The sequence below is a fragment of the Dreissena polymorpha genome, chromosome 7 (genome assembly GCF_020536995.1).
Source record: "Dreissena polymorpha isolate Duluth1 chromosome 7, UMN_Dpol_1.0, whole genome shotgun sequence".
Lineage (NCBI taxonomy): Eukaryota > Metazoa > Mollusca > Bivalvia > Myida > Dreissenidae > Dreissena > Dreissena polymorpha.
In genome coordinates, this window is record NC_068361.1 from 101236574 (window position 1) to 101260343 (window position 23770).

Here is a 23770-nt window from a genome sequence, read left to right on the forward strand (position 1 = left end):
GATGCTTTGCATCAATACTTATCTTGTAAATAGTTGTGACATGTATTAAACTTGCAGTCTGAATGAGACATGTGTTTTAATGTTAAAAACAGCGAAACTCGTAAGTGCCCAAAACTTCCGTTTTGGCGTAATCAAGTTATGTCGATCAATAACAAACTAGAATTGGAAAACTGGTCGTGATTTTTCGGTCAAATTAAGTGTTTTTCTACCTTACATGTCGTCCACGTCATATATGGTAACCAAGTAAAGTCAAGCACGCGGCGTGTAAATGATACGGGAGGAACGTTATTTGTTTTGCAGTCAAATATAATCTAAAAATCACTTAAGGCTTGTTCAGTACTGTTGTTTCTTTTTCTCTACTCCTGAAGATTTCATTAATTCCATAAATTAGGGGCCCCATGATATAAAAGGTGTATCTCCTGCTAATTAAACTATTTTTCATTTTATGTGCTTTTGAATTTATCATTGTATGTTATTTAATTATATCAAAATGTGCAAGTGTATCGACAAAAATCACGGTAGGCAATATCCTTTGATTGCCGAACTACGATATGCTATACATATACTAGTGCATACTTATGTCTACATTTAATAGAAAAGTATTCCTATTTGTTGTTTCTATCGTCCGCTAATACCCCCGTCACACTAGGCCCCGTTTCCACTACGTCCTCAAAAATATGCCAGGACGCAATGCGAACGTGTACAACGTAGCGAGGACGCAGTAGACACGGCTTTGCGCGTGGTACGGTCTTCATGGACGTGAAGGACGTGGGTGAACTTTGAACATGTTCAAAACTTACGTGGCGAGGACGTGGTATAATCAGGACGTGGTAAGAACTTGGTTAGGTAATAGTAATGACGTAGCTAAAACCTTGTAAGAACCTCATTGACGCAATACACGCGTAGTGCAGACGTGGGCGAGTGTATGACGTTCGCATCACGTTACGTCCATCGGGTTCTCATTACGACCCTTCCACGCTAGTGTTGCGACAATGATACGTCCCTTCTACGTTTCAAAAGACCGCATTAGGTTCTTAGTACGTTCTACCGGTGCTTATTACGTCTAAGGTACGTTTGCAGCAGGCTCTAGCCACGACCATGCCACGTCCTGGTGTTCGAGTATAAAAACTGGATTCATTTTTCTTTCACTTCCATTTCAATATAGAATGGGCAACCAAGAACTTCTCCAGCATGTTGCTGTATTGGCTGGACAAAAGGCTCTTCTCGATGGACAGAAAGCACTATTGCTTAAGATGAATGATAAGGCGGAGAAGAAATAGAAGACAGCCCAGATCTTGCTGGGTGCGGCCTTGGCTGTCAGCAGAAAGAAGGCTGCAATTCGGCCATTTTGACCGACGTATGGCATAATTAAGAATGGAAGATCAGCAGTCATTCTTTAGTTTTCTTAGAATGCCTCCTGAAATGTGTGATGAGCTTCTCAACCGAGTTGGTCCAAAATGTCAGAATCCAGACACCCCTGCAGGAAAGCGCAGGATCCAGGTCAGAAATTTGCGACTACGTTACGACACTTGGCATCTGGCGACAAGTACCCGTCCTTGCAGTACGCCTTTAGAATTGCTAGCAACACAATATCTTTGTTTATTCATGATGTGTGCCGGGCAATCGTTGACGAATATACGGACGAAGTCACATCATGCCCAACATCGCAAGTCGAATGGCGCACTATTGCGGAGGAGTTTCAGACAAAGTGGAATGTGCCACACGCCTGCGAAGCAATTGATGGCAAACATGTGGTTATCGGATGCCCAAATAACACTTGATAATTGTTTTACAATTACAAAGGCTTCTTTTCGGTGGTTCTTCTGGTTTTGGTGGACGACGATTATAATTTTGTGTGGACAGATATTCGTGGATACGGGTCCATGTCTGGCGTTCAGATATACGAGTCCGAATTGAAGGAGTGTTTGCAAAATGGAACAATCGGATTCCCAGATCCAAACCCAATATCCAATGATGATCAGGACATGCCATATTTTATCTTGGATGACATAAAACGCGATGAGAACGTGATAAACGCGTGGTAAGAACGCAGTGCTATATTGACGGTCGTAGAAGCAACCTAGTACGAGCGAAGTTAAAGCAAAGCACGAACGTGTTGGACGTGGTACCCGCCTGAATACACGCGCAATAGGAACATAATGGGAACGTGTTGGACGCAGTAAGAACTTAGCGCAAACGTGGTATGAGAGTAACAGGAACTTGAGAAATGCATTTTTTTACAATGTTTACCCCGTTCTCGCTACATCTTACGACTTTTTCAGGACGCATCGCGGTCTTCATGGACGTGGTCAAGTTTGACGGGGCCCTAGGCTCTAAACTCTGTTCCATTTCATGGCGTCTTTTAACCTACATTACTCAATTATATTATCCCAATCAGCGTTCTAAGTAGAAAATGTTTTGTTATTATTACCGTAACGACCTAATTCTCGTGAAATGTACAAGAAGAAAATAAGATGTCCATAACGACGAGGAAACATAATCCCATTAAGTTACGGTGTACACATATTGGACATCACGAAAGGTTAGAATGTTATATAATAATATTAGTTCTTTGGAAAATCAAATAACAATATATATGCCATTGTTTTTTATTTGGCTACAACATATACTTCATTTTATTCAGGCGGACGACATCCTAAGCCTATGTTGATATATAGCAATGAAGAAACTCTAGAAACAGTATTAGCCGACAAGTATTAATCTTCTGGTCTTTTATTGAAGAAAATGACTAATATGAGATAAAACAAACAATATATCATTTTATACCCAAAAGAACTCATGAGCGATTTGAGTTTAATAAACCTTTCGACTCAAATCGCTCATGCCTTATTATTTCTTGTGAAGTTTCATTCAAAATATCCTGCTCTACAGACTGTGAGTGTACAGCTGTACTGAATGATTTTACAGCTATAAAGCAGCTATATTGAATGATTGAAATGCTATACTGAATGATTGTACAGCTAAACAGAATCATTGTACAGTTATATTGAATGGTCGTACATCTATACTGAATTATTGTACAGCTATACTGACTGATTGTGCAGCTATATTGAATGATTGTCATACTAAACTGAATGATTGTAAAGCTATACAGAATGATTGTACATCTATATTGAATGTTTGTAGTGCTATACTGAATAATTGTACATCTATTATAAATGATTGTACATCTATACAGAATGATTGTACAGTTATATTGAATGATTGTACAGCTTTACTGAATGATTGTATAGATATACTGAATGATTGTAATGCTATAATGAATGATTGTACAGCAAGACTGAATGATTGTACAGCTAGACTGAATGATTGTACAGCTATACCTATTGATTTCAAAGCTTTACGTAATGAGTGTATAGCTATATTGAATGATAGTACATCTATACTGAATGATTGTACATCTATAATTAATTATTGTACAGCTATACTGAATGATTGTACAGCTAAACGTAATGATTGTACAGCTATGCCGAATGATTGTACAGCTATGCTAAATGATTGTACAGCTATAATTAACTATTGTACAGCTATATTAAATGATTGTACAGCTATAATTAATTATTGTACAGCTATACTGAATGATTGTACAGCTATACTCAATGATTATACAGCTATACTGAATGATTGTACAGCTAAACTAAATGATTGTACAGCTATACTGAATGATTGTAAAACTATATTTATCTATTGTGCAGCTATATTGAATGATTGTACACCTATACTTAATGATTGTACAGCTATACTGAATGATTGTACACCTATACTCAATGATTGTATAGCTATACTTAATATTTGTCCACCTACACTGGATAATAGTAAATCTATACTAAATAATTGTACAGCTATACTGAATGATTGTACAGCTTTATTGAATGATTACATAGTTATACTGAATGATTGTACAACTATACAGAATGATTGTACAGCTTTACTGCGTGATTGTACATCTATACAGAATGATTGTACAGCTTTACTGCGTGATTGTACAGCTATACTGAATGAGTGTACTACTATACTGAATGATTGTACAGCTATACTGAAAGAATGTACAGCTATACTGAATGATTGTTCTTCTATACTGATTTATTGTACGGCTATTTTAAATAATTATCCAACTATACTGAATGATTGTTAATCTGTACAGGATGATTGATCAGCTATACTGCATGATTGTACTGCTATGCTGATTTTTTCACCGAGGTGATATCTATTTTGTCATTGCGGTAACAATTTTGTCACAGCGGTGACAAATAATGACTGTTGGTATATGTTTATGCCTGCTGTTGTTTGGGTCAGTTTTCAACCAATCATTTTCCCCGTAACAAACCGAGATATTTCAAGAAAATAATTAAATATTTAACAATAGTTTAAAATAAAATCAATACGGATGAATAAGGATAGTTGATAAGTTTATTCATTTGTTTTTTATATGTTTTTGTCCATTATTGATTTTATAAAGTAAAATAACTTGAAATATAAATATTGACCCCGTAGTAAATGCTATATCCAAAGACAATTGCGGCACAATTCGTTCAGAGAGCACAAGAAACTATTTTATCATGCGGTAGAATTCTACTTGGTGATCAGAGTAGTAATGATTTAAACGACTCTCTTATTTACAATAAAGACTTTTTTTATTTGTGTAATTGTACCTTAATTGTCGTCATCCTTGTGCCCGAAGATTTAAATTACAAAACGCATGGTCTGAACGCCAATGTTCTACAGTAATCCATGAAGGCAGACATCTTGATAACTTCGCAGTAAATATTCGCCGATTTGCCGTTTTGCCAGACGTTATTTCATTGGTCAGTTCGATTTATCTCTTATCAAACTCTTTGGGTCCGACAAAGTATCACCGCAGTTACAAATATATAACCGCAGTTATGAATTTATTACCGCAGTGACAAAATTTTCTATTTTTAGCTGTTGGCGTATATGTACTTTTGACCCAAAGGGTACGTCATAGTCGCCGGGAACAAAGTGTAAACGCAGCATAAGATATTTATGAATATACGGAATGCTTGCGACCATAACGATCAACATCAAATTGATATATAAATTTAAGCTATAATGGTATATGAAAAACAATCTGATAAAGAGGTTTAATGATTGATGACATATGTTTGAATGAAAAGAACTTTACAGACACTGTGTACGTCCGACTGTGACTTTATCGGCGCTAAATAATACTGTTCCTTGAGATGGTGTAATGGGTTTTAAATATGCGTCGTTAAATTGTCTGTAGATGTGTATAGTTTTGCTAAAGCATGTATAGGTAGCGTTTTTACCAATTTGCTAAAGCTGTAGACGGTTAAATCACACAGATCGACAGCGTATGCAAAGAGTTCTTTCGGAACTTTGTCATTCCTAAACTCTTGTTGGGAGCATCAGGTGCCGAAAACGATACACCTGAATCGGCCTGTGATAATTACAGTGCAATATACATTGCAACGCGTATTGAAGACAACCAGCCTCCGAAAAGGAAACGCAGCAAATCACCAGACACCTCAGCAACAGCCAAATGTAGGACAAAAAGTTCACCAACGCTTGTTATGCCAGTGCCACTCCCAGTCCGAAACATGCATGTAACGTCAGCCCAGCTGATATTGACAGAGAATGCAGTGTACAGGTGTGGTTCGTGCAATGTTCTACTACCAGAGGACAAAATTGCTCCTGACAATTCCAATGCCAGTGTTGGATGTGATTGTCCAAACTGTGGTGGATTCGACTTTTGCCCGTGTTCGAAATATGACCAAGAATGGAAACTAAACACATTTGATACGAATGTAAAACTAAAATCGGCGTAACGAAAATATGCTTGCTTTGCGTAACTTTTTCCGAATTTAGCTGTAAGCCTTAGACTTAAAATGTAAGTCGTCATTATTCAGCAACAAGTTGAGCTATGTAACAACTATATTAATTATGTATTATAGTTAATGTTCATGTTAAGTGGGATTATGTTTCACTTAAAGCAAATGAACCGGATCGTTGCAATACCACGACCTGCACATCGGTCAAGTGTGTGAATGATACCGGTTGAGTGGCCAACGACAAGTAAACGGCTTGCAACGCTGACCAGTAGACAAATTATTATATTACATAAGCATTGTATGCAGAAATTAAATTATATTTCTTACCAAAGATGTATGCTGGCTTTAAAATTATTTGACCTTCATAATCAATACAAAAGAAGCAATTCGTTTTCTAATTTGTCAAACAAAATTAAAGTTAAGTTTAGAAGAAACCAGTTAACAATGAAAACAATAGAACACTTTAATTAAAGCACTATTTACATGTTGTGTTCCGTATAATAAAGATACGTTCGGTATAATAGAGTAGGTTCCATGTAGACTACGTCCGTGAGATTGCCTTTTTAATCCTCACGCTTGAAATTACATGTAGAACATGAGCTTCACACAGGCAGTCGTAAAACTTGTATTTGCATATTTAATACATATAATAATATATATTCTTATTTTATATATAAATAGGGATCCATCGATCATTTGCCCACGAAGAAGATATTCCCAGTAGTCCAAGTTGAAGCTTTAGCTTTTGATTACATTATATTTTCGCTAGTCTGGGTTAGCAAACATAAACGAATATTAAATACTGACTTCTAAAATATTACCTTGAAAATTGGCCTTATTTGAAGAAGATTTTGAATGCAAAATAACAGTGTCATCTTCATCTGAAATCTGAGAAACTAAGGAACTGACAAACTTAGTGTCATTTTCACGTTGAACCTAATTGAGTCAACTTTTCCATTGACTAAGAATATGGTGAATATTTGTATTGCAGGAGCGGCTCCAGGATTTCTGGTTAGGGGGGTCAGGAAATTGAAAGATTTGCTGTGGGTCCAGGGGGCCGCCACGGCCCCTGGTGGGTGCATGGTGAAGCCCTGCTAGGGGGTCCAGGGGGGCAGAGCCCCCGGGATGCTCCACGATTCTAGTGATTTTGTGTACGCAAAAGAAGTAAAATGAGTTTAAATAGGTGATTTATATCTAGTTAAGTGTGAAACATCACATTAATTGACTTTACTTTGACGATTTTAGGAGAGGGGGGGGCGTACACCGCGTCCGCCCCCCCCCCCCCCCCTTGGATCCGCCTATGTATTGCGCCACTTCAAGGCAAAAACGAATTGTTATCTCTATTAAATATGTAGTGATGTATCTAACGTCTGTACATAACTGAATCATAAGTCATGCTTAATGTGTTTTTTTCTTGATGAAATAAATACACATTTCAACAGATGAAGGCATATACATTTATGACGTGTGCCATATTGGCGTCAGATAAACGACCACACAAGTATAATTTATTAAAGAAATACCAGATTTTCAAAACACTTCAGATACGAACACTTTGACACATCAGGTGTCGTCGTAAAGGCTTCAACAACGTGCTAGCCTCCTTTATTTCGCCACTATACTTTAAAATTAATTGCAAATCAAGTATATACCACATGCATTAAATAACGTTCACAAATCTTAAACAGAAGGAGTATGACATGTGCCAAAGTAAATGAGTGTTCTGTTCTCATACGAACAAAGCACTTATTCAATAACAAATCAAATCTGCAGACATTCTTATATTATGTAAGGGTTTTATTTCAGAATACATTAGGCTTTAAGCCCATGAGTACACAAACATATAATACACAATGTAGTAAACCGTGGTCAATGACATACAGGTATATATATATATATATATATATATATATATATATATATATATATATATATATATATATATATATATATATATATATATATATATATATATATATATATATATATATATATATATATATATATATACTATTTTAGGCAATATAAGTTAACAATTTGTAACGAAAGAATTGGCAACTCTAAAGACATTCATATTCAAAATAAACAAATATTTTGAACATTTATATATTAAGGTAATTATATAATATGCATATTGTAAAGTCTTATCGTATTCAAAATAAACTTGAATGTTCTAACAGTGTGAAAACATATAATTTTTATTGATTGACAACACATAGACAGTAATATGTGGAGAGAGGCTATTGATAATATAATTCAGTTCTCAATTTAGCTGCGTTAAAAATTAAATGTTGCAAGATTTTTAATTGTTTTAGCGTTGTCAGTTTGTAAAAGTTCGATAAATTTTATCATATTTGTGCGATTCCAATAATATCTACGTATATATTGTTTTCTAAGACTATTATAAACTGGACATTCGAGTAAGAAATGGAACTCATCTTCGATAACGTTTCAGTGTTTACATTTTCTGTTTTCATACGGTGTCTTTTCAGGCTTGTGCCATCGCCCTGCTTCGACTTCAAGTCTGTGAGCAGATACTCGTAAACGCGTAAATTCGAATCTTAATTTAGAAATATTTACAACATTGAGATAAGGCTGAAATCTAAAAATTCCGTAAATGCAATAATTTTTACCCCTTGTCGTTTGTTGTAACTCGGTTATCCAATTCTGAACGTATATATCAGATATGCGTTGTTTAACAATGGATATAAAACAATTAACGTCTCCCAGAAAAAAACCATGCATCACCAAAACCTAGTGTATTTAATAGATGTTTAACAGATTTTACCCAAGAATTGTTTTCGGGATACATTTCGAGATCATGAACTAGCATATTATAAACAATTTTAATATATTTAACATCATCAGATTGTAATATTTTTATCCAGTATTTTAAAACACAAACAATCCGTTTATTTATAAGAGGGTAACGCCCAAGTTTCCCGTAAATGAAATTATTCTGTGTTTGAGTTCGGACACCCAGCACCTGTTTACAATAACGTAGATGTATTCTTTCGATTTGGATGCTATTGTTTAATTCCCAAACTTCACAGCCATAATTTAAAATTGGTTCGATAAGTTTATCGAATAATTCAAGACTATGGCTAACTGAGATATTTGTAAATTTCACCAAATTTGATTTTAACTTAAAAAGTGCTTTTAGGGCCTGCCCCGAAAGAGGATCATATGTTGCTAAGAAAGATTCCCCCGTTGTGAATATTACTCCAAGATATGTAAATTTATTAACAATTTCTAGCTCATTTCCTTGATATGTAAACTTCAAATGTTTTCTATTTTGTCCCCCTTTTTTAAAAATCATTATCTTTGTTTTATTGATATTTACACAGAGTTTCCATTTCGCACAATACTCATCTAACAAATCAAATCCATTTTGTAAACCAACTTCTGATTCCGCAAAGAGAACAATGTCGTCAGCATACATGTATGTCAGAAATAAAAATTATTCAGTTGTGGTCGCAACTTGACATTTCAAGATTTTAGTTTGAAAAACAGTTTATTTTCAGATTGTTAATTGAATTTGTATACATTTATATTCGAAGTTTACCATTATTTTAACATTTTTTATAATAAGAAAATTACAAATGATACTTAGCAGTGCACCTACTTCTTATGCGATATGAAAAAACATAAAAAATATACACGGAATTAATTACATATTCAATGTGAATATATATTGAAAAATACTGCTAACTATTTAAGTTAAATATAACTTGGGCTTCATTTGTTGTTGTCGTCTCAGGTACTACTTAAAATTGCCCTGGTTAAGTATACTTTTGTATACTACCATGTATCAAGTGTATAGACAATACGCTTGAAGGCATCCGGCCATACTCCGGGGTACTTTAAAAAAAAATATTTTCTGAAACCCGGGTACTTTGTAGTATACTTAAGAGGACCGGGTGGTACTATTAAGTAGTATCTAAGAAGTAGTATAAAATGTCACCGTGTTGTGGTGGATATGGTGTCCGCCTAGCGATCGGTGGTCACGGGTTCGATCCCCACTGTGGGAGACGTTTTTCAATTTTCCCGTTAAGACACCAATGGGTTCTTGTTCTAAGTCACGGTAAACGAAGTCGATGGTGTCTCAATAAGCATTAGGCTTTCGATGCAATCAAACTTAAATTAAAAGGTTTAAACTAAGAAGAATCTGACCCGACAATCATCAATTGAAACATTACCTAACGCTATGCAATTAAAACGGTAAACCAGTAATCAGACTGTACACTGGTCATTTGATTTCCGCAAACGTTAATTTTGAACATATTTACTTCACATAAAGTCAAAAGACTCATCATCATCATCGGAGTATGGGTCTGTCTGTATGCACACGTCTATAAACCGACCATTCTGTTCGTGTGGAACATCCTTATTTTCAAAGCCTTGCGAAACTACACTGGATGGAGGATTCTTTGGAATTTCTGAAAAGCGCTGGGTTTCCTGAGCTGTGTTGATATCTTTCTTTTTGTCAATTACAAGCCCCTCTCTTGTTGTTTTAATGTTTGACGTGTTTGTAATACGATTGTATTTTGTTAGCTTTGGCAATAAAACAACCGTTGAAAGTTTCTTCTTTGGGAGCATTGTATCTTCTTTTTTCGAAACATTTGGCAACATGAATGTGTTTTGGCGTCTATTGTTAATATATTCTTTGCCAAGAAACGATAAGCCCAAGTCTGTATTTGATCTGCTAAGGCTATTAACAACAACGTTGGCTTTCTGGCCAAATATACCACGGGTGTTGAAATGCCCTGGCAAATTAAGAAAATCGAAATAATCATCGTTGAATCCTGGAATAAACTCCGGTCGATCTGAAGTCACTTCATGCGGATCTTTCACAAGAATTTGGTGTGAAGGTTTAGATTTATACATTGTAGAACTTCTTTTGAAAGAGTTTCCAGGAAATTCAGTATCAAGGGAATGGGCTTTCCCAATCAAATCTGGAAAGCCAGCAGACATTGTACTATTTTCTCCAAATTCGTATGAGTTTACGGATGGCAGATACACCCTTTTGTCCACCGATCCGGTTTCCATTTGATCACTGGAACGTTTCATAGATTGTAGTGAACTCTGTGAGCACGTAAATGTTGTTCTAAATTTCTTGTTCATTCTCTTCAATGCATTTTCATCCGCCATAGGTTTTCCAATAACTGCATTCGGTTTGCTGAGGTATTTTTCAAATAGACTAGCCACCTTAAATTTGTCTTTAGATTTCCTCCTCATCTTTTCTACTTGTTGGAGTTTTGAAGATGTTCGAAGAGTCGCCAGACTATATGAATTAATAGGATTTAATTGCACATTATCATGAAACTTTTTCGGCATTCGCCAGTATTCGAACGTACCGGCGTCCATTTCAGCTGAAGAAAAAATGTGTTAAACACTTTCATAACCTGAGTTGTGTGCTTGTTAAGGCAATGTATGTGCACAATATGAGCCTTGTTCTGAGAAAACTGGGCTTAATGCATGTGCGTAAAGTGTCATCTCAGATTAGCCTGTGCTATCCGCACAGGCTAATCAGGGACGACACTTTCCGCCTTAATTGGATTTTTGCTAATCAGAGACTTCATTTTAACGAAAAATGTCATAAAAGCGGAAAGTGTCGTCCCTGATTAGCCTGTGCGGACTGCACAGGCTAATCTGGGACGACACTTTACGCACATGCATTAAGCCCAGTTTTCTCAGAATACAGCTCATATGACTTGTTCATACTAACAATACTTAGATCAATCAGTATTGCCAATATTAGTGAACACACGATATTTCCTGAATAAAATTAAGTAAGCAAAATATATGAATTTATTCCTGTGCATAAAGATGCTGTGTGTCATCAATGAAAATCGAAATAGACAATTTAACCACATGCCTATCGCTTTCAACAGTCGGCATTTCGTTCGAAATAAATTGCTCAACACATACCCACATAAGTCCTGCGACCGTGTTTTTCATTGAAGTTAAAATCACAATAATATAGCAACACTAACTGTGGAACCACTTAACGTGTACTACTTTATAAACATCTCATTTAAAATTAGAAAGTTAAAATGAAATGTCACGTTTTGTGACCATTATTGATGTGTTACTTACATAAAGCGGCTTACATCGGATTAACCACATAATTTGGTCTGTGCTGATCGTGTTAAGCCAACGGCTAATTTTTTATGGAGTTAACTGCTGGAGTTAATCACATTAAAGTGTTTCACTTCATATTATTCAGTGATTTATGCACATTCACAAAGCGTTAACTAATTGTTCAACAAATTAAGGTCGATTTTTTTTAACGTTTGCTTTTAGATAGTATTTACTTATTTCCGATCAGTAATCTCAAATAAAATTTCGTAAGCGAATGTACAATACACGCGTCATTCGTTGCAAAATTATGAAATGTAGTAAATAAATAACGAAAAGAGCAGCTGTTTTATATCGAGAGGTCCAGGTTTCAATGTCGTTTTTACAGTTCTACACAATACAATAAGTATGGTAATTTTTTATCACAGAATGAAATGCGTAACTTTTAAAGTAATCATGGATAATTAATATACATACCTTAATAAAATAGCTGACATACTTCTATTGTAAATACAAAAGAAACTGCCACTTTCTGTAGGTTGTTGCTTTGAACTGTTTGATACGAAAGGTTATGGATCGGAGGTAAACTGTTTCTTTTCCATTACATGTTGTTCGTGTGATGTGTATGAATTTAAGTTCACGTGTTTTGTTATCGAAATTGATAAGATGAATTGATGGCTGATGCCTGCACAGTGGCGTGTGAAGTGGGTAGCTCACAAAACGCTTTCTGCGCAATCGTGAGTAACTGATCTGAACAATCCTCCATCGTCTCCCCAGACTCATGATGGGCAACCGTTGAACGACCTTATCGTGTGGCAGAGAGCTCATAAGCACCAACCCGTTAGAGCAGACGGTGTATCAGCTCTGCATGGGGCATCCGCGAACTCCGCATCGGTCCAGTTACAAGAATGTGAAAGCCTAGAGGCCTCTGCGCCAGCGGCCGAATGAATACGTCATTAAGATACACTCTGGATCAGCAGACGATTTATTTCATAAATCTTATCTTACGGAGGAATCCGAGATAGCCGATGTGTCACGATTGATTAAGATACAGACCCACTTCTCGGTCTTTTCCGGGGTACTGTTACTCGCTCTCAAACTCCGCGAAGCTGTACTATGATATGGACCAGGCTAGAACCCACGCATGGAATGGGCTTCAGGACTTGCGGCGAGTCGAATATTTTTTTCTAATCTAATGCCCCTAAGATGTAAACGTGACTGAGTCTTTATCAGTCAATTTAAAAAAAATATTTTCAACTTAAATGGAACAAAATCAGTCACACGACGCATTAATATGAGTAAACAAACAAAAAAGCAATAATCATAAAGATATTATTAAGATACATGTAGTAGAGTTTTAATCGCATGTGTTTGATGTAAATTATTACATGTATTCACGTTTTGCCGCGCCGAGTAAGCGTTACAAACGGGAACCGATCAAAATATTTGCAGAGTTTCTGTTGTTTTCGTAACATTTTATTAAAATATGCGGACTGATTATATATGCATTAACTGCATTAAACAATGAAACTGCCCGGATGGGCGAGTGATAAAATCGATTGCTTTTTAGTTTAACCCTTTTTATTTTAGCTCGGTTGCATCGAAAGCCTCAGGCTTAAAGAAACGCTCTAGAGTCCGTTTCCTGGGCCTATAACCAGTACATGGTGTCTTTATGGAAGATCGAGAGAAGGCTCCCCAAATGGGGATCGAACCAGTGACCTCGGGATTTTTTTCATTATAATGGTCAGTGGTTAGATTCGAAGTATTTTTTGGTAATTCTATTGTTTCTTTAAAACGGCACCGTTTTGTTCGGATGCTTACATGTATCCATTCAAAGCATTGTATTACGATCTTCTAAAATGCCCAAATCTGTAAATAAGTCACTTAAATAATTTAAAGGTATGAAAATCCACTACGCAACTGCTGCCATTTGAATGACATGATAACGGTAAACCAGTTTAGAAAATATCGCATGGTTAAATACATTCAAGGATTTCACGGATATAATGTTGTGCGGACTAAAGGACAAAAATATAAATATAGAACTGAATAATGTACAAAATTTATTTTTAAACATGATAATGGTGATCACTGAACGTTCACTAACAATGGATGACATCACAGAACAATAGCGGGAAAGAGTCACGTGCTATTGCAGTCTCAGCTGGAAATGCAGGCCCGGGGCAGCCTTGTACCGGAACTGCCCCGTCCAGGTCTGCTGCTCGGTATCCGTGAAATTACCCTTACCCTCGAGTCTGAAAGAACATAATCAATGGATTAAGATTGTTGTGTCGGGCATAGATCTATTTTTCTTATTCATTAAAAATAAATTTGGATATATCTGCCGTCATTCAATATAAAATAATTTACATCTGCTTTTTCAAATTCATAAATAATAAATGAATTCGTATTGCTTATTTTCTTCTACAACTCAAAAAAGGAATTAAAGCCTTCTTTCTCAAAGTCATAAACGCATTTAGCACTATTTTCTGAAATGTATAGTAAATTAATTGAAGTCTATTAAACGTTAAAATAGTGCAATTTTAAGATAAAACCTTGTCTCACTCACTGAGCTGAATTACTTCATTAATGTCAATCATACTCAATAGCATCAAATATAATATATGTGTGTGTTCGATATGATAATGGATCATATCATCACTGTAAAGGGAGACAATTAAAATATTTCCGCTATACATCCAATAAAACTATTAAAAACCTACCCTGAACAACTTAATTGTTTACCACAACTATCCCATTTCAAGACGTGGGAAACAGCTGGCATTGACCAAGAAAATCAAAACAGAAACTCCAGAGTTACAATTCCCTTGTTTTTCATAAAATCCTCTCCGCCTGGTAACTTATTATACCCCAAACAAGAACCAACAGCTGGTATAGAAGAGAAAATCACAAGTGACAACACACTTAATCCGCGTTCTGGGAAAACGGGGCTTAATGCATGTGCGTAAACCCAAGATTAGCTTGTGGAGTCTGTACAGGCTAATCAGGGACGACTCTTTTCACCTTAAATATTTTTTTAAGAAGAGACTTTCTTTAAACAAAAAAAAAATATGACTCACTTGTTCTCCACAAAATCCCCCTCATAAGACGACCCATTGGGCCAAGTGTAAACGCCCCGTCCGTGGAACTGGTTATTCACAAACTCGCCGGCATAAAATGCACCACTGTGGTGGGTAAGTTTGCCCACGCCATTCATCTTGTCGTCGGCCCATTCGCCGTCGTAGACACTGCCATCAGTGGTTGAGTGTACACCGCGACCGCTGCGGATGATGCTGCCGTCTTGCTGTATGTACTCGCCCTCTGTGGAGAGAATGTGAGTTTTGTTAAACAAATAAACTGCACTCTGGGAAAACAGGGTTTTATGCATGTGCGTTAGGTGTTGCCCCAAATAAGCCTGAGCTGTCCCGACAGGCTAATCAGGGATGACACATTCCACTTTTATGGGTTTTTTTTTTGTTTAAAGGAAGTCTCTAATCTTAGCGCATATCCAGTTTAGAAAAAAAGTTTGAGGACAAATTTGATACAAGCAGAAAGTGTTGTGTTTTGCACAGGCTTATCTGGGATGACACTATACGCATATGAATTGAGCCCGTGTTCTCAGAGCATTGCTTAAATGTAAAGTCAACATTGTAAAGCTCTCCAAAACCTGCTGCTGACCAATGTATGAATATAATAAGAGTCATTATAAATGAAAACTTATAATTAGTTATCATGCATGAATTAATCAGGTCTAATAGATCAACAAATATCTAAATTACTGTCATATTGCCATTATTTCCAAGAGAGTAATATATGCTTACAGAGTTCACAATAATCTCTCACAAAACAAGTCTGAATGCATGTGCGCAAAGTATTGTCCCATTCAACCATAGCATTCCACTATGCTTATTTGGGATGACACTTTGTTCTATTTTGATTTTTTTTGTTTAAAGGAAGTTTCTTCTTAACTGACATCGAGTCTAGACGGAAAGTGTTGACTCTCATAAGCCTGTGCCGACCTCACAGGTTAAGCTATAACAACATTAGCTCATGCATTAAGCCCCTTATGCTCAGAGTGATGCTCAAATGTAAAGTAAAGGTTGTGAAGCTCTCCCAAACCTGACGCTGACAAATATGTATGAATATAATAAGAGTATTTATGATGAAAACTTGTGATAAAGTATCATGCATGAATCAGGTTTAATAGATAAAGAAAAATCTAACTTACTGTCATGTTGAAATTAATTAAAAGAGAGTACCGGTAATTAATGCTTACATAGTTTACACAAATCTCGTTGAAGACTAGACTTTATATTTATTTTGCATTAAATAATTCACTTACCATATCTGTCTCCATTGGGGAACACAAACACCCCGCTCAAGATCACAGGGCCAGTGTCCTCTACCTTCTTGCCTTTCTTTTCTAAAAGAAACAATAAACATGTCAATTATGATGTTTATTTGAGCCTTGTTCTAGAAAAATGGTCTTAAAGCATGTGCGTAAATTGTGCAGTCCGCACAGGCTAATCTGGGACGACACTGCAGTCCGCACAGGCTAATCTGGGACAACACTTTCCCCCTACACTAGATTTTCTTTTAAAAGAGACCTCTTTAAAATGATTAACTTCATTTTCGTGGAAAATGAAATTCAAGATTAGCTTGCATGCCTGCACATGCTAATCTGGGACGACACTTAACGCACATGTTAAAGGCTGTGTTTTCCCAGAATGAACTTATTTTATCACCAAACAGGAATAGTTATATTATTCAACTATTGGTTTTGTCTCCAAAGAGGAATATGTTTCGATTGACAAAACTGAGCCAGCGCTTGTTAAATATGCATGTATGCAATGTACGCTTGGATTTTGTCCTTTGTTTGCATTTGGTGTTAGGGGTACATTTTAATGAGTTGAATGTGGCCATTATAAACAATATACTTTGCAAGGTAGCTTCAAGTCAATCAAGTAATGTTTCCAGTGTAACAGTATTTTTATGTACTCTTGCATAAAGGTCCCAGCCATGTTAATATTGGCGAGCTATATATAAGTACACTATTTTTTAGGTATTAAAAGATTGGCAATTGAAAAATGATGAAATATTTATTTCTTGATGGTCTCTAGTCCCCAAAGCAGTAAAAAAAATTAATTATCAATTGAATTTTAAAATAAATTAGCCTTGTTTGGGAAAACTTGGCTTAATGCATGTGTAAACAGTATATTCCAGATAAACATGAAGTCTACAATGCTAATCAGGAGTGACACTTTCCACCTAATCCTGATTTTTGCAAAGCACAACTTCCTTTAAACAAAAATACCATAAAATCAGATAGTGTCGTCCCTGATTAGCCCCAGCAGACTGCACATGCATTAAGTCTGGTTTCCCAGAATACTTCTCTTGCGTGTGCATTTTGAAAAGGGCACTGTAAAAATGTTATTCTGCTACAAGAAAGTCAGCTTTGATTGACTTAAGATCAAATTGACCTACATTTACCTGGTAATAAATATGTCTTGTTTTTAGCTGCCACAGAATAATATATGTTTTAATTACACGACTTGTAAAAATAATTTCATAGGTGATAGCTTCAGTAAGCTGATCGAGTTAGTATTCTTTGTAAGAATTCATGCAACAAGGAGTTGCAGGGGTAGGTCATGCAAATATGCAAAGAAAAAGCATACACACAACACTGTTTTGCCATTGGGTATGATGGTAGCGAAATGATATAAAAGGGTTTGTTAAACAAATGTAATGCATCAAATGCTTTTAAAAAGCAAGAAAACAAATAGAATGCCAATTGATTTACAAAAAAACTGGTGAATAATCATTAAAATTAAAACCCAGATTTCAGTTTGCAACTTTGAAATTGCCATCAGACCAAATATTACAAAAATAGGATCAATGATTGAATGATAATACACTCTTTCTATAACATATTGTTTAAAATGCACAAATATAAATAAGCTTAATCATTTTAATTGACAGTGTTGATGTTTTTATGAGTATTAAAAAGCTTGTAGGACATACAGCATGCATGGAAACACTGCATACAACAAGCATTAAAATAATGCATTTGCAGTAACATGCAATGGTATACAGTATACATGTATAACATGGAGGTATCGAACAAATTATATATATTTTATAAAAACGTATGCAAGCAACACAATTTATATAATTATACACATATGATTAATATAGAAATTATATATTATGTTATTGCGTTTATTGATTAGTATTGCTATCTACTGGGCATTCATCAAGCTATATGGTAAAGTATTTTGAAGCATGTACATTTATGTACAATGATTAGTTGAAATAAAAAATGATTGATCAAGAAAAAAGGAATGTTAATCAGACATATAGGCTATGTGTACTATTAAATGACTGTTATAGAAATAATTCAAAATCTTATTGTCGAAAAGTTACAGGGACATTGTCACAATGAACTGAGTCTCAATGTGTTAATTTTGACATCAAAATTGTATTTGGCAAAGCCATAGATTATTTTTACAATTATTATTTGGTTAAATCACTTATTTAAAGTCAATGCTATGCAGGACTTTTTAAGTCGCGTGTGACTTGTAACAAACATTTCATTATTTGTTTTATCAGTCATCTTATTACTTATGATAAAATCATAAGGTATTAATATTAAATGTGTTTCTTAGTTTTACCCATTTCTTACACTTTACGTGCACATGATACCATTTTTGTTCACATAGTCTAATTTATACTACTAAATATCAAACCATTTAGTTGCGAAATATATTAAAATATAAATAGTACACATTGAAACACCATCATGTATTATTCCTAATGGAATGCCACATTTATTTTATAATTATTTATATGTCTATTTATGTCATTATATTAAATTATATTTGATAAATAATATTTTTCACCAGAAATGACTGTATATTTTTTACTACAAAATTACAATATTATGTTGTTTTTTTACATTAAAAAAAAACACAACTAAACATGTTGAAAATTATTAGAGCAATTATGTTTCATGAATATTTTTGCATTATTGTTATTGCATTACTGGGTATATTTCCATCTTACACACACTAGCACAAAAAACATTGAAAAAATCCATGCTCATGGCATACAAAAAGGCATTGACAAGAACAATAAAAACTAATTACAACAGCTGAACTTTTTTCAATCTCAAACTTGATCATTCTGAGGAGAATTTGTTAATGCTAAAGCTTTCTTGTAAAATAACACCGAATCAAATATGAATGCTGTACTTAATTTCTAATACAAGTTATTATGAATTTAAGAGAGATTTATAAACCTAGTGTTATACATTATCTGCGCCTTTCACCATTAACAGTTTCTATTTCAATTTTTCTCGACTGCAATTATTCCAGCAATGTTTACCCCCACTCATAACAAATATGAAAATGCAATGTCAGCTGCAACATCATAAATGATAAACCAATACCCCGGTATTTAACAAAGTGTTTAAAAGATTCATAGAGAATAACAGGTAACTGTCAGATAGTTAGGTAATAAAGACGAGGCTTAAAATAAAATTCATGGGGAGGCTAGCAAAGCGGTTATTTTGTTAGTGCTGTACCAAACAATCAGGCAGTTACCTGTTTTTCTGTTTATCATACATCTACATCCCCATTAAAAAAAATATTTGTAAAAAATTGCTAGTTCACTGCATTTTCAGCGGGAATGAATATGATTTAGTATATTTGATGAGTTAATTTTTTGCTCTTTAATTGTTGCTTTTTGCTGCCTAAAATATATTACATCTTAATAAGTTTTAGAATTACATCTATTTTAAAATTTTCAACTTCAGAGTTCAAGTAAGAAAATATCTGCAATTTAACAAACATGTATGCATTATTTTTATTTAAGTGACTTAATTAATCATGACATTTCTTAAGAAATTTAGAGACCAATTAAAGTTCAGCTGTATATCTACAGACAGGGAACAATATGGCAAAGGAAAAACAGATCAAAAAGGACTGATAATCATGTAACAGGTACACAATATATATAAAGATAGGGTACCTTCTGTGTGCTCTGGAAAGAGAAGCATCAGCACAATATGGTCAAAAATGAATGAAGGAATTCTTAAAATTTTCAGAAATCAAAACATTAAACATAAAACTTAACACTCAATATATAAGGATATATGCAACTGTAACTTAACGTGATATCAGGGATAACAGAAGAACGCTAATGAGCTTGACTGGTACATAAAAGCACACATTGATCAATATTAAGCGTCTTTGGGCTTTGGCGCTTTCTATACTGAGGTTAGCTAAAGTGTAGCCAAATTGTTTGTACCTAACAGTTGGCTTGCAGTTGTGAAACCTGCAATTCTTTTCCACAGAAGATCATAAATGACACTATACGAAAACATGATCTCGTATTGAAATATCTTAGTCGGACTGGAGAGTACATGTTGCAAGAACAAGTTACAAAGGTCAATAACGATTAAATCACACATACATTCGCGTTTTTCTGAAGAATTTTCAGTTATAAATGATCTTAATTCATTCTAATTGATGTACAATAAGGCTGACACAAATATTTTGATATATATATGTATCAACTATACATGAAAAGATCCTCAAACCTGGCATTTCACTTTTTTGTAGAACGCTTTCCAACTTGTTTACAATTAGTGTACAGGCGCCGCCATTTGTAAATAGTAGCTATGGTGAGGGTGTGTAGAAATACCGAATTCCCCGTAATTACCGAAATCCCCCGAAATCCCCAGATATCCCAAGAAATCCCCCGAAATCCCCCGAAATCCCCAATAATATTTATTATTTATCAAAATACTGCGGATATTAAGATAGAATATTGCAAATTACAATCAATTCACTGATGAAAAATTGTTATTATCCATGTTTGGAAGTGAAAAACTAAAATATATACATAATTATTGGGATTCCGAGCCAGAAATCCACAGAAATCCCCAGAAATCCCCAATACTATTTATTAATTATCAAAATACTGCGGATATTAAGATAGAATATTGCAAAATACAATCAATTCACTGATGAAAAATTGTTTTTATCCATGGTTGGTAGTGAAAAACTAAAATATATACATAATTATTGGGATTCCGAGCCCGAAATCCCCAGAAATCCCCAATAATATTTATTATTTATCAAAATACTGCGGATATTAAGATAGAATATTGCAAAATACAATCAATTCACTGATGAAAAATTGTTTTTATCCATGTTTGGTAGTGAAAAACTAAAATATATACATAATTATTGGGATTCCGAGCCAGAAATCCCCAGAAATCCCCAATAATATTTATTATTTATCAAAATACTGCGGATATTAAGATAGAATATTGCAAAATACTATCAATTCACTGATGAAAAATTGTTTTTTTCCATTTTTGGTAGTGAAAAACTAAAATATATACATTATTATTGGGATTCCGAGTATGAATCCATAGTGCATGTTTTCACAAGCACGATCAGGAACAGAAATCCCCGCTGTAAAGCTCTTCAAGTGTCAAAAAATCATCTGGGTGGCTTTTTGATATTAGAAAGAAGAGGTACAGACAAAAACTTAACAACAATATCTCACTTCTTTTGAAAAATATGGACTTGTAGCGGGGATTTCGGTAATTCTACATTCGCCCACAGAGTACCGAAATCCCCCATATTTACATCTGAAAGTGTCAAAAATATCATTTGTATTCTTGGTTTTTGGCTTTGCTTGAATGTTTACGTGCAAAAAATAATATTAATGTTAATTATTAAGCACACTTGACAGCATAAGTTGCCGCTTAGGGGGGATTTCGGTAATTCTACATTTGCCCGCCGAGTACCGAAATTTTATAAAGAAATATAAAAGATGGGGCATTTAACTTGTGTTTCATTTAATTCATGATAGAAATATCAACGGAATACATAGGTAAACTATAAGCGGGGTTTTAATTAAATCACAACTTATTGAAGCTGTTAATCCTGCTATCTAATTAGCGGGGTGTTATTAAATTGCCTCCGATTGAAGGTGATAATCTGAATACCGCAGCGGGGAATCTGATTACCCGCTGCGCACATGCGTCAATATAATATAAATGCTTTTGCTACATGTAGCATACCTGGTTTTGTCAAGTGGATAAACATTGAAAACATTAAAAAAATAATACTTACACAAAATTATGAATAAATTAATCGCACATACATACAAATATATGAATGTGTTATCAATGAATCAATGTAACATTTCTTATTTCTAAGTACAACTGCAAATGTTTAATTTAATATTTTTTTATTGTTTTCTTTTTGTACTTTTTTTTGTAATTTCGAGATGAAAATATATTCAAATATTGAGCAAATATACAATTATATAAAAGCATTGTGTTTGTATGTTTATACAAGACGAGACTGGCACACAATAATCATGTTATTTATCCCCGAGTCCGACCTCTTAAAAGTACAAAATACGATCTGATGAAACTCATTGCGTGCGTGACTGACTGACTGACTGACTGACTGACTGACTGACTGACTGACTCATTTTGACAAAGTTTTCGTTTAAAAAATCTATGAACTCGTTCAATATCATCGGCATTTGCAAAAAACTATCAACCTCACATGCATAACAAAGTAATGGCGTAACATACGAATCAAAAAGAATCAACATTATTTTTACGAGAACATGCATAAAGTAAAATACCCAACAGCGGTCGAGCGCAGATTCATGCACTTGGCCGCTAGATGAATAATGTTATGCAGTTAATCTGGGCAAATTTATAATTTCAAAACATTTTTAGTTGATGATTTTTTTCATGTTCAATAAATACATAAGTTCTTTTATCAGCCTGCTACTGTTTCTTATCATAATAGTATATATTACAATAACTCATCAGCGGCCGATCGTATTACACAAAACTGCTCTTTTATAAATATGTCAAGCACGTCCACTTAACAAAAACAAAGCGATATTTCTTTATTAAATGTAGCATTTTGCAAAAGTAAAGCGCTTTATATATAACAAATAATCTATTTTTGGTTGGGTAAAAAACAATAACAATTTATAAAATGTATAATTGTACATAATTTTTAAAAAGAAATAGAATTAAACATGCTTTTATAATTGTGATAAGTGTGCGTGCCATTGAACGTTGAGTGAAGCGAGAGATCCGAATTAAATTAAACATAATTAAAAACTGATACTATTCTGTCAGCTTGTTCCATCGCGCCAATACATTCATTGTTTCATAAATTGTGTATAAAACAAAACGATTGAAATTATGTCAGAAACCCTATTTTCACATTAAATGACCTTTATAATAACACCAGCAGACCCGAATGAATACACTATAAAAATACAATAATAAAACAGGGGAAGTCTACAGTGTGTATTAGCAACCTGCTGGGGCGATCCGTATCTTATTAGTTCATATCGCTCAACTACCGAATAAAATAGTGGGAGTCTACGTTGTGTATTAGCAACCTGCTGTGATGATCTCTATTCTATCAGTCAATACACGGGCAACTAAAAATGTATTCGAAAAATAGGTTTACTGCCTAAAGGACTGATGCTATATTGTTGTGTCCATTAATAATTAGAAACCTGATACAGAATTATTTTTATTCAGGAATAGCAATAGCCATCACTGAAACTACATCAAAAAACGAGCCGATATTTCTTTATTTCCGTTTCTCATCTCCCGCTTCCGTCAGTTTAGAAATGATGTTTCTAATATGATGTTTACAATACACCATCAGCGGCCGAGCGCAGAATACTGAATTTTGTCGCCCAAAAAATTGGATTGCATGAAGTATAAGGTCAAAATCCTATTGTATTCCAAAAAAAATGCCAAGCACGTCCACTAAACAAAAAAAACTATTTCTTTA

General features: G+C 34.6%; 1 protein-coding gene across 1 annotated transcript in view; it reads right to left on the reverse strand.

Annotated features, from left to right (window-relative positions):
- Positions 1-20571, reverse strand: part of LOC127837001 (MORN repeat-containing protein 2-like) — a 69488-nt gene extending 48917 nt beyond the window's left edge. Inside the window, exons 1-4 of the mRNA XM_052363693.1 lie at positions 20512-20571; positions 19941-19952; positions 16255-16335; positions 14993-15233 (exon numbers count right to left, since the gene is read on the reverse strand). Coding sequence (XP_052219653.1) covers positions 14993-15233; positions 16255-16335; positions 19941-19952; positions 20512-20518 — 341 coding nt within the window. The 5' untranslated portion in view covers positions 20519-20571. The remainder of the gene's footprint in view (positions 1-14992; positions 15234-16254; positions 16336-19940; positions 19953-20511) is intronic.
- Positions 20572-23770: the final 3199 nt, after the last annotated feature.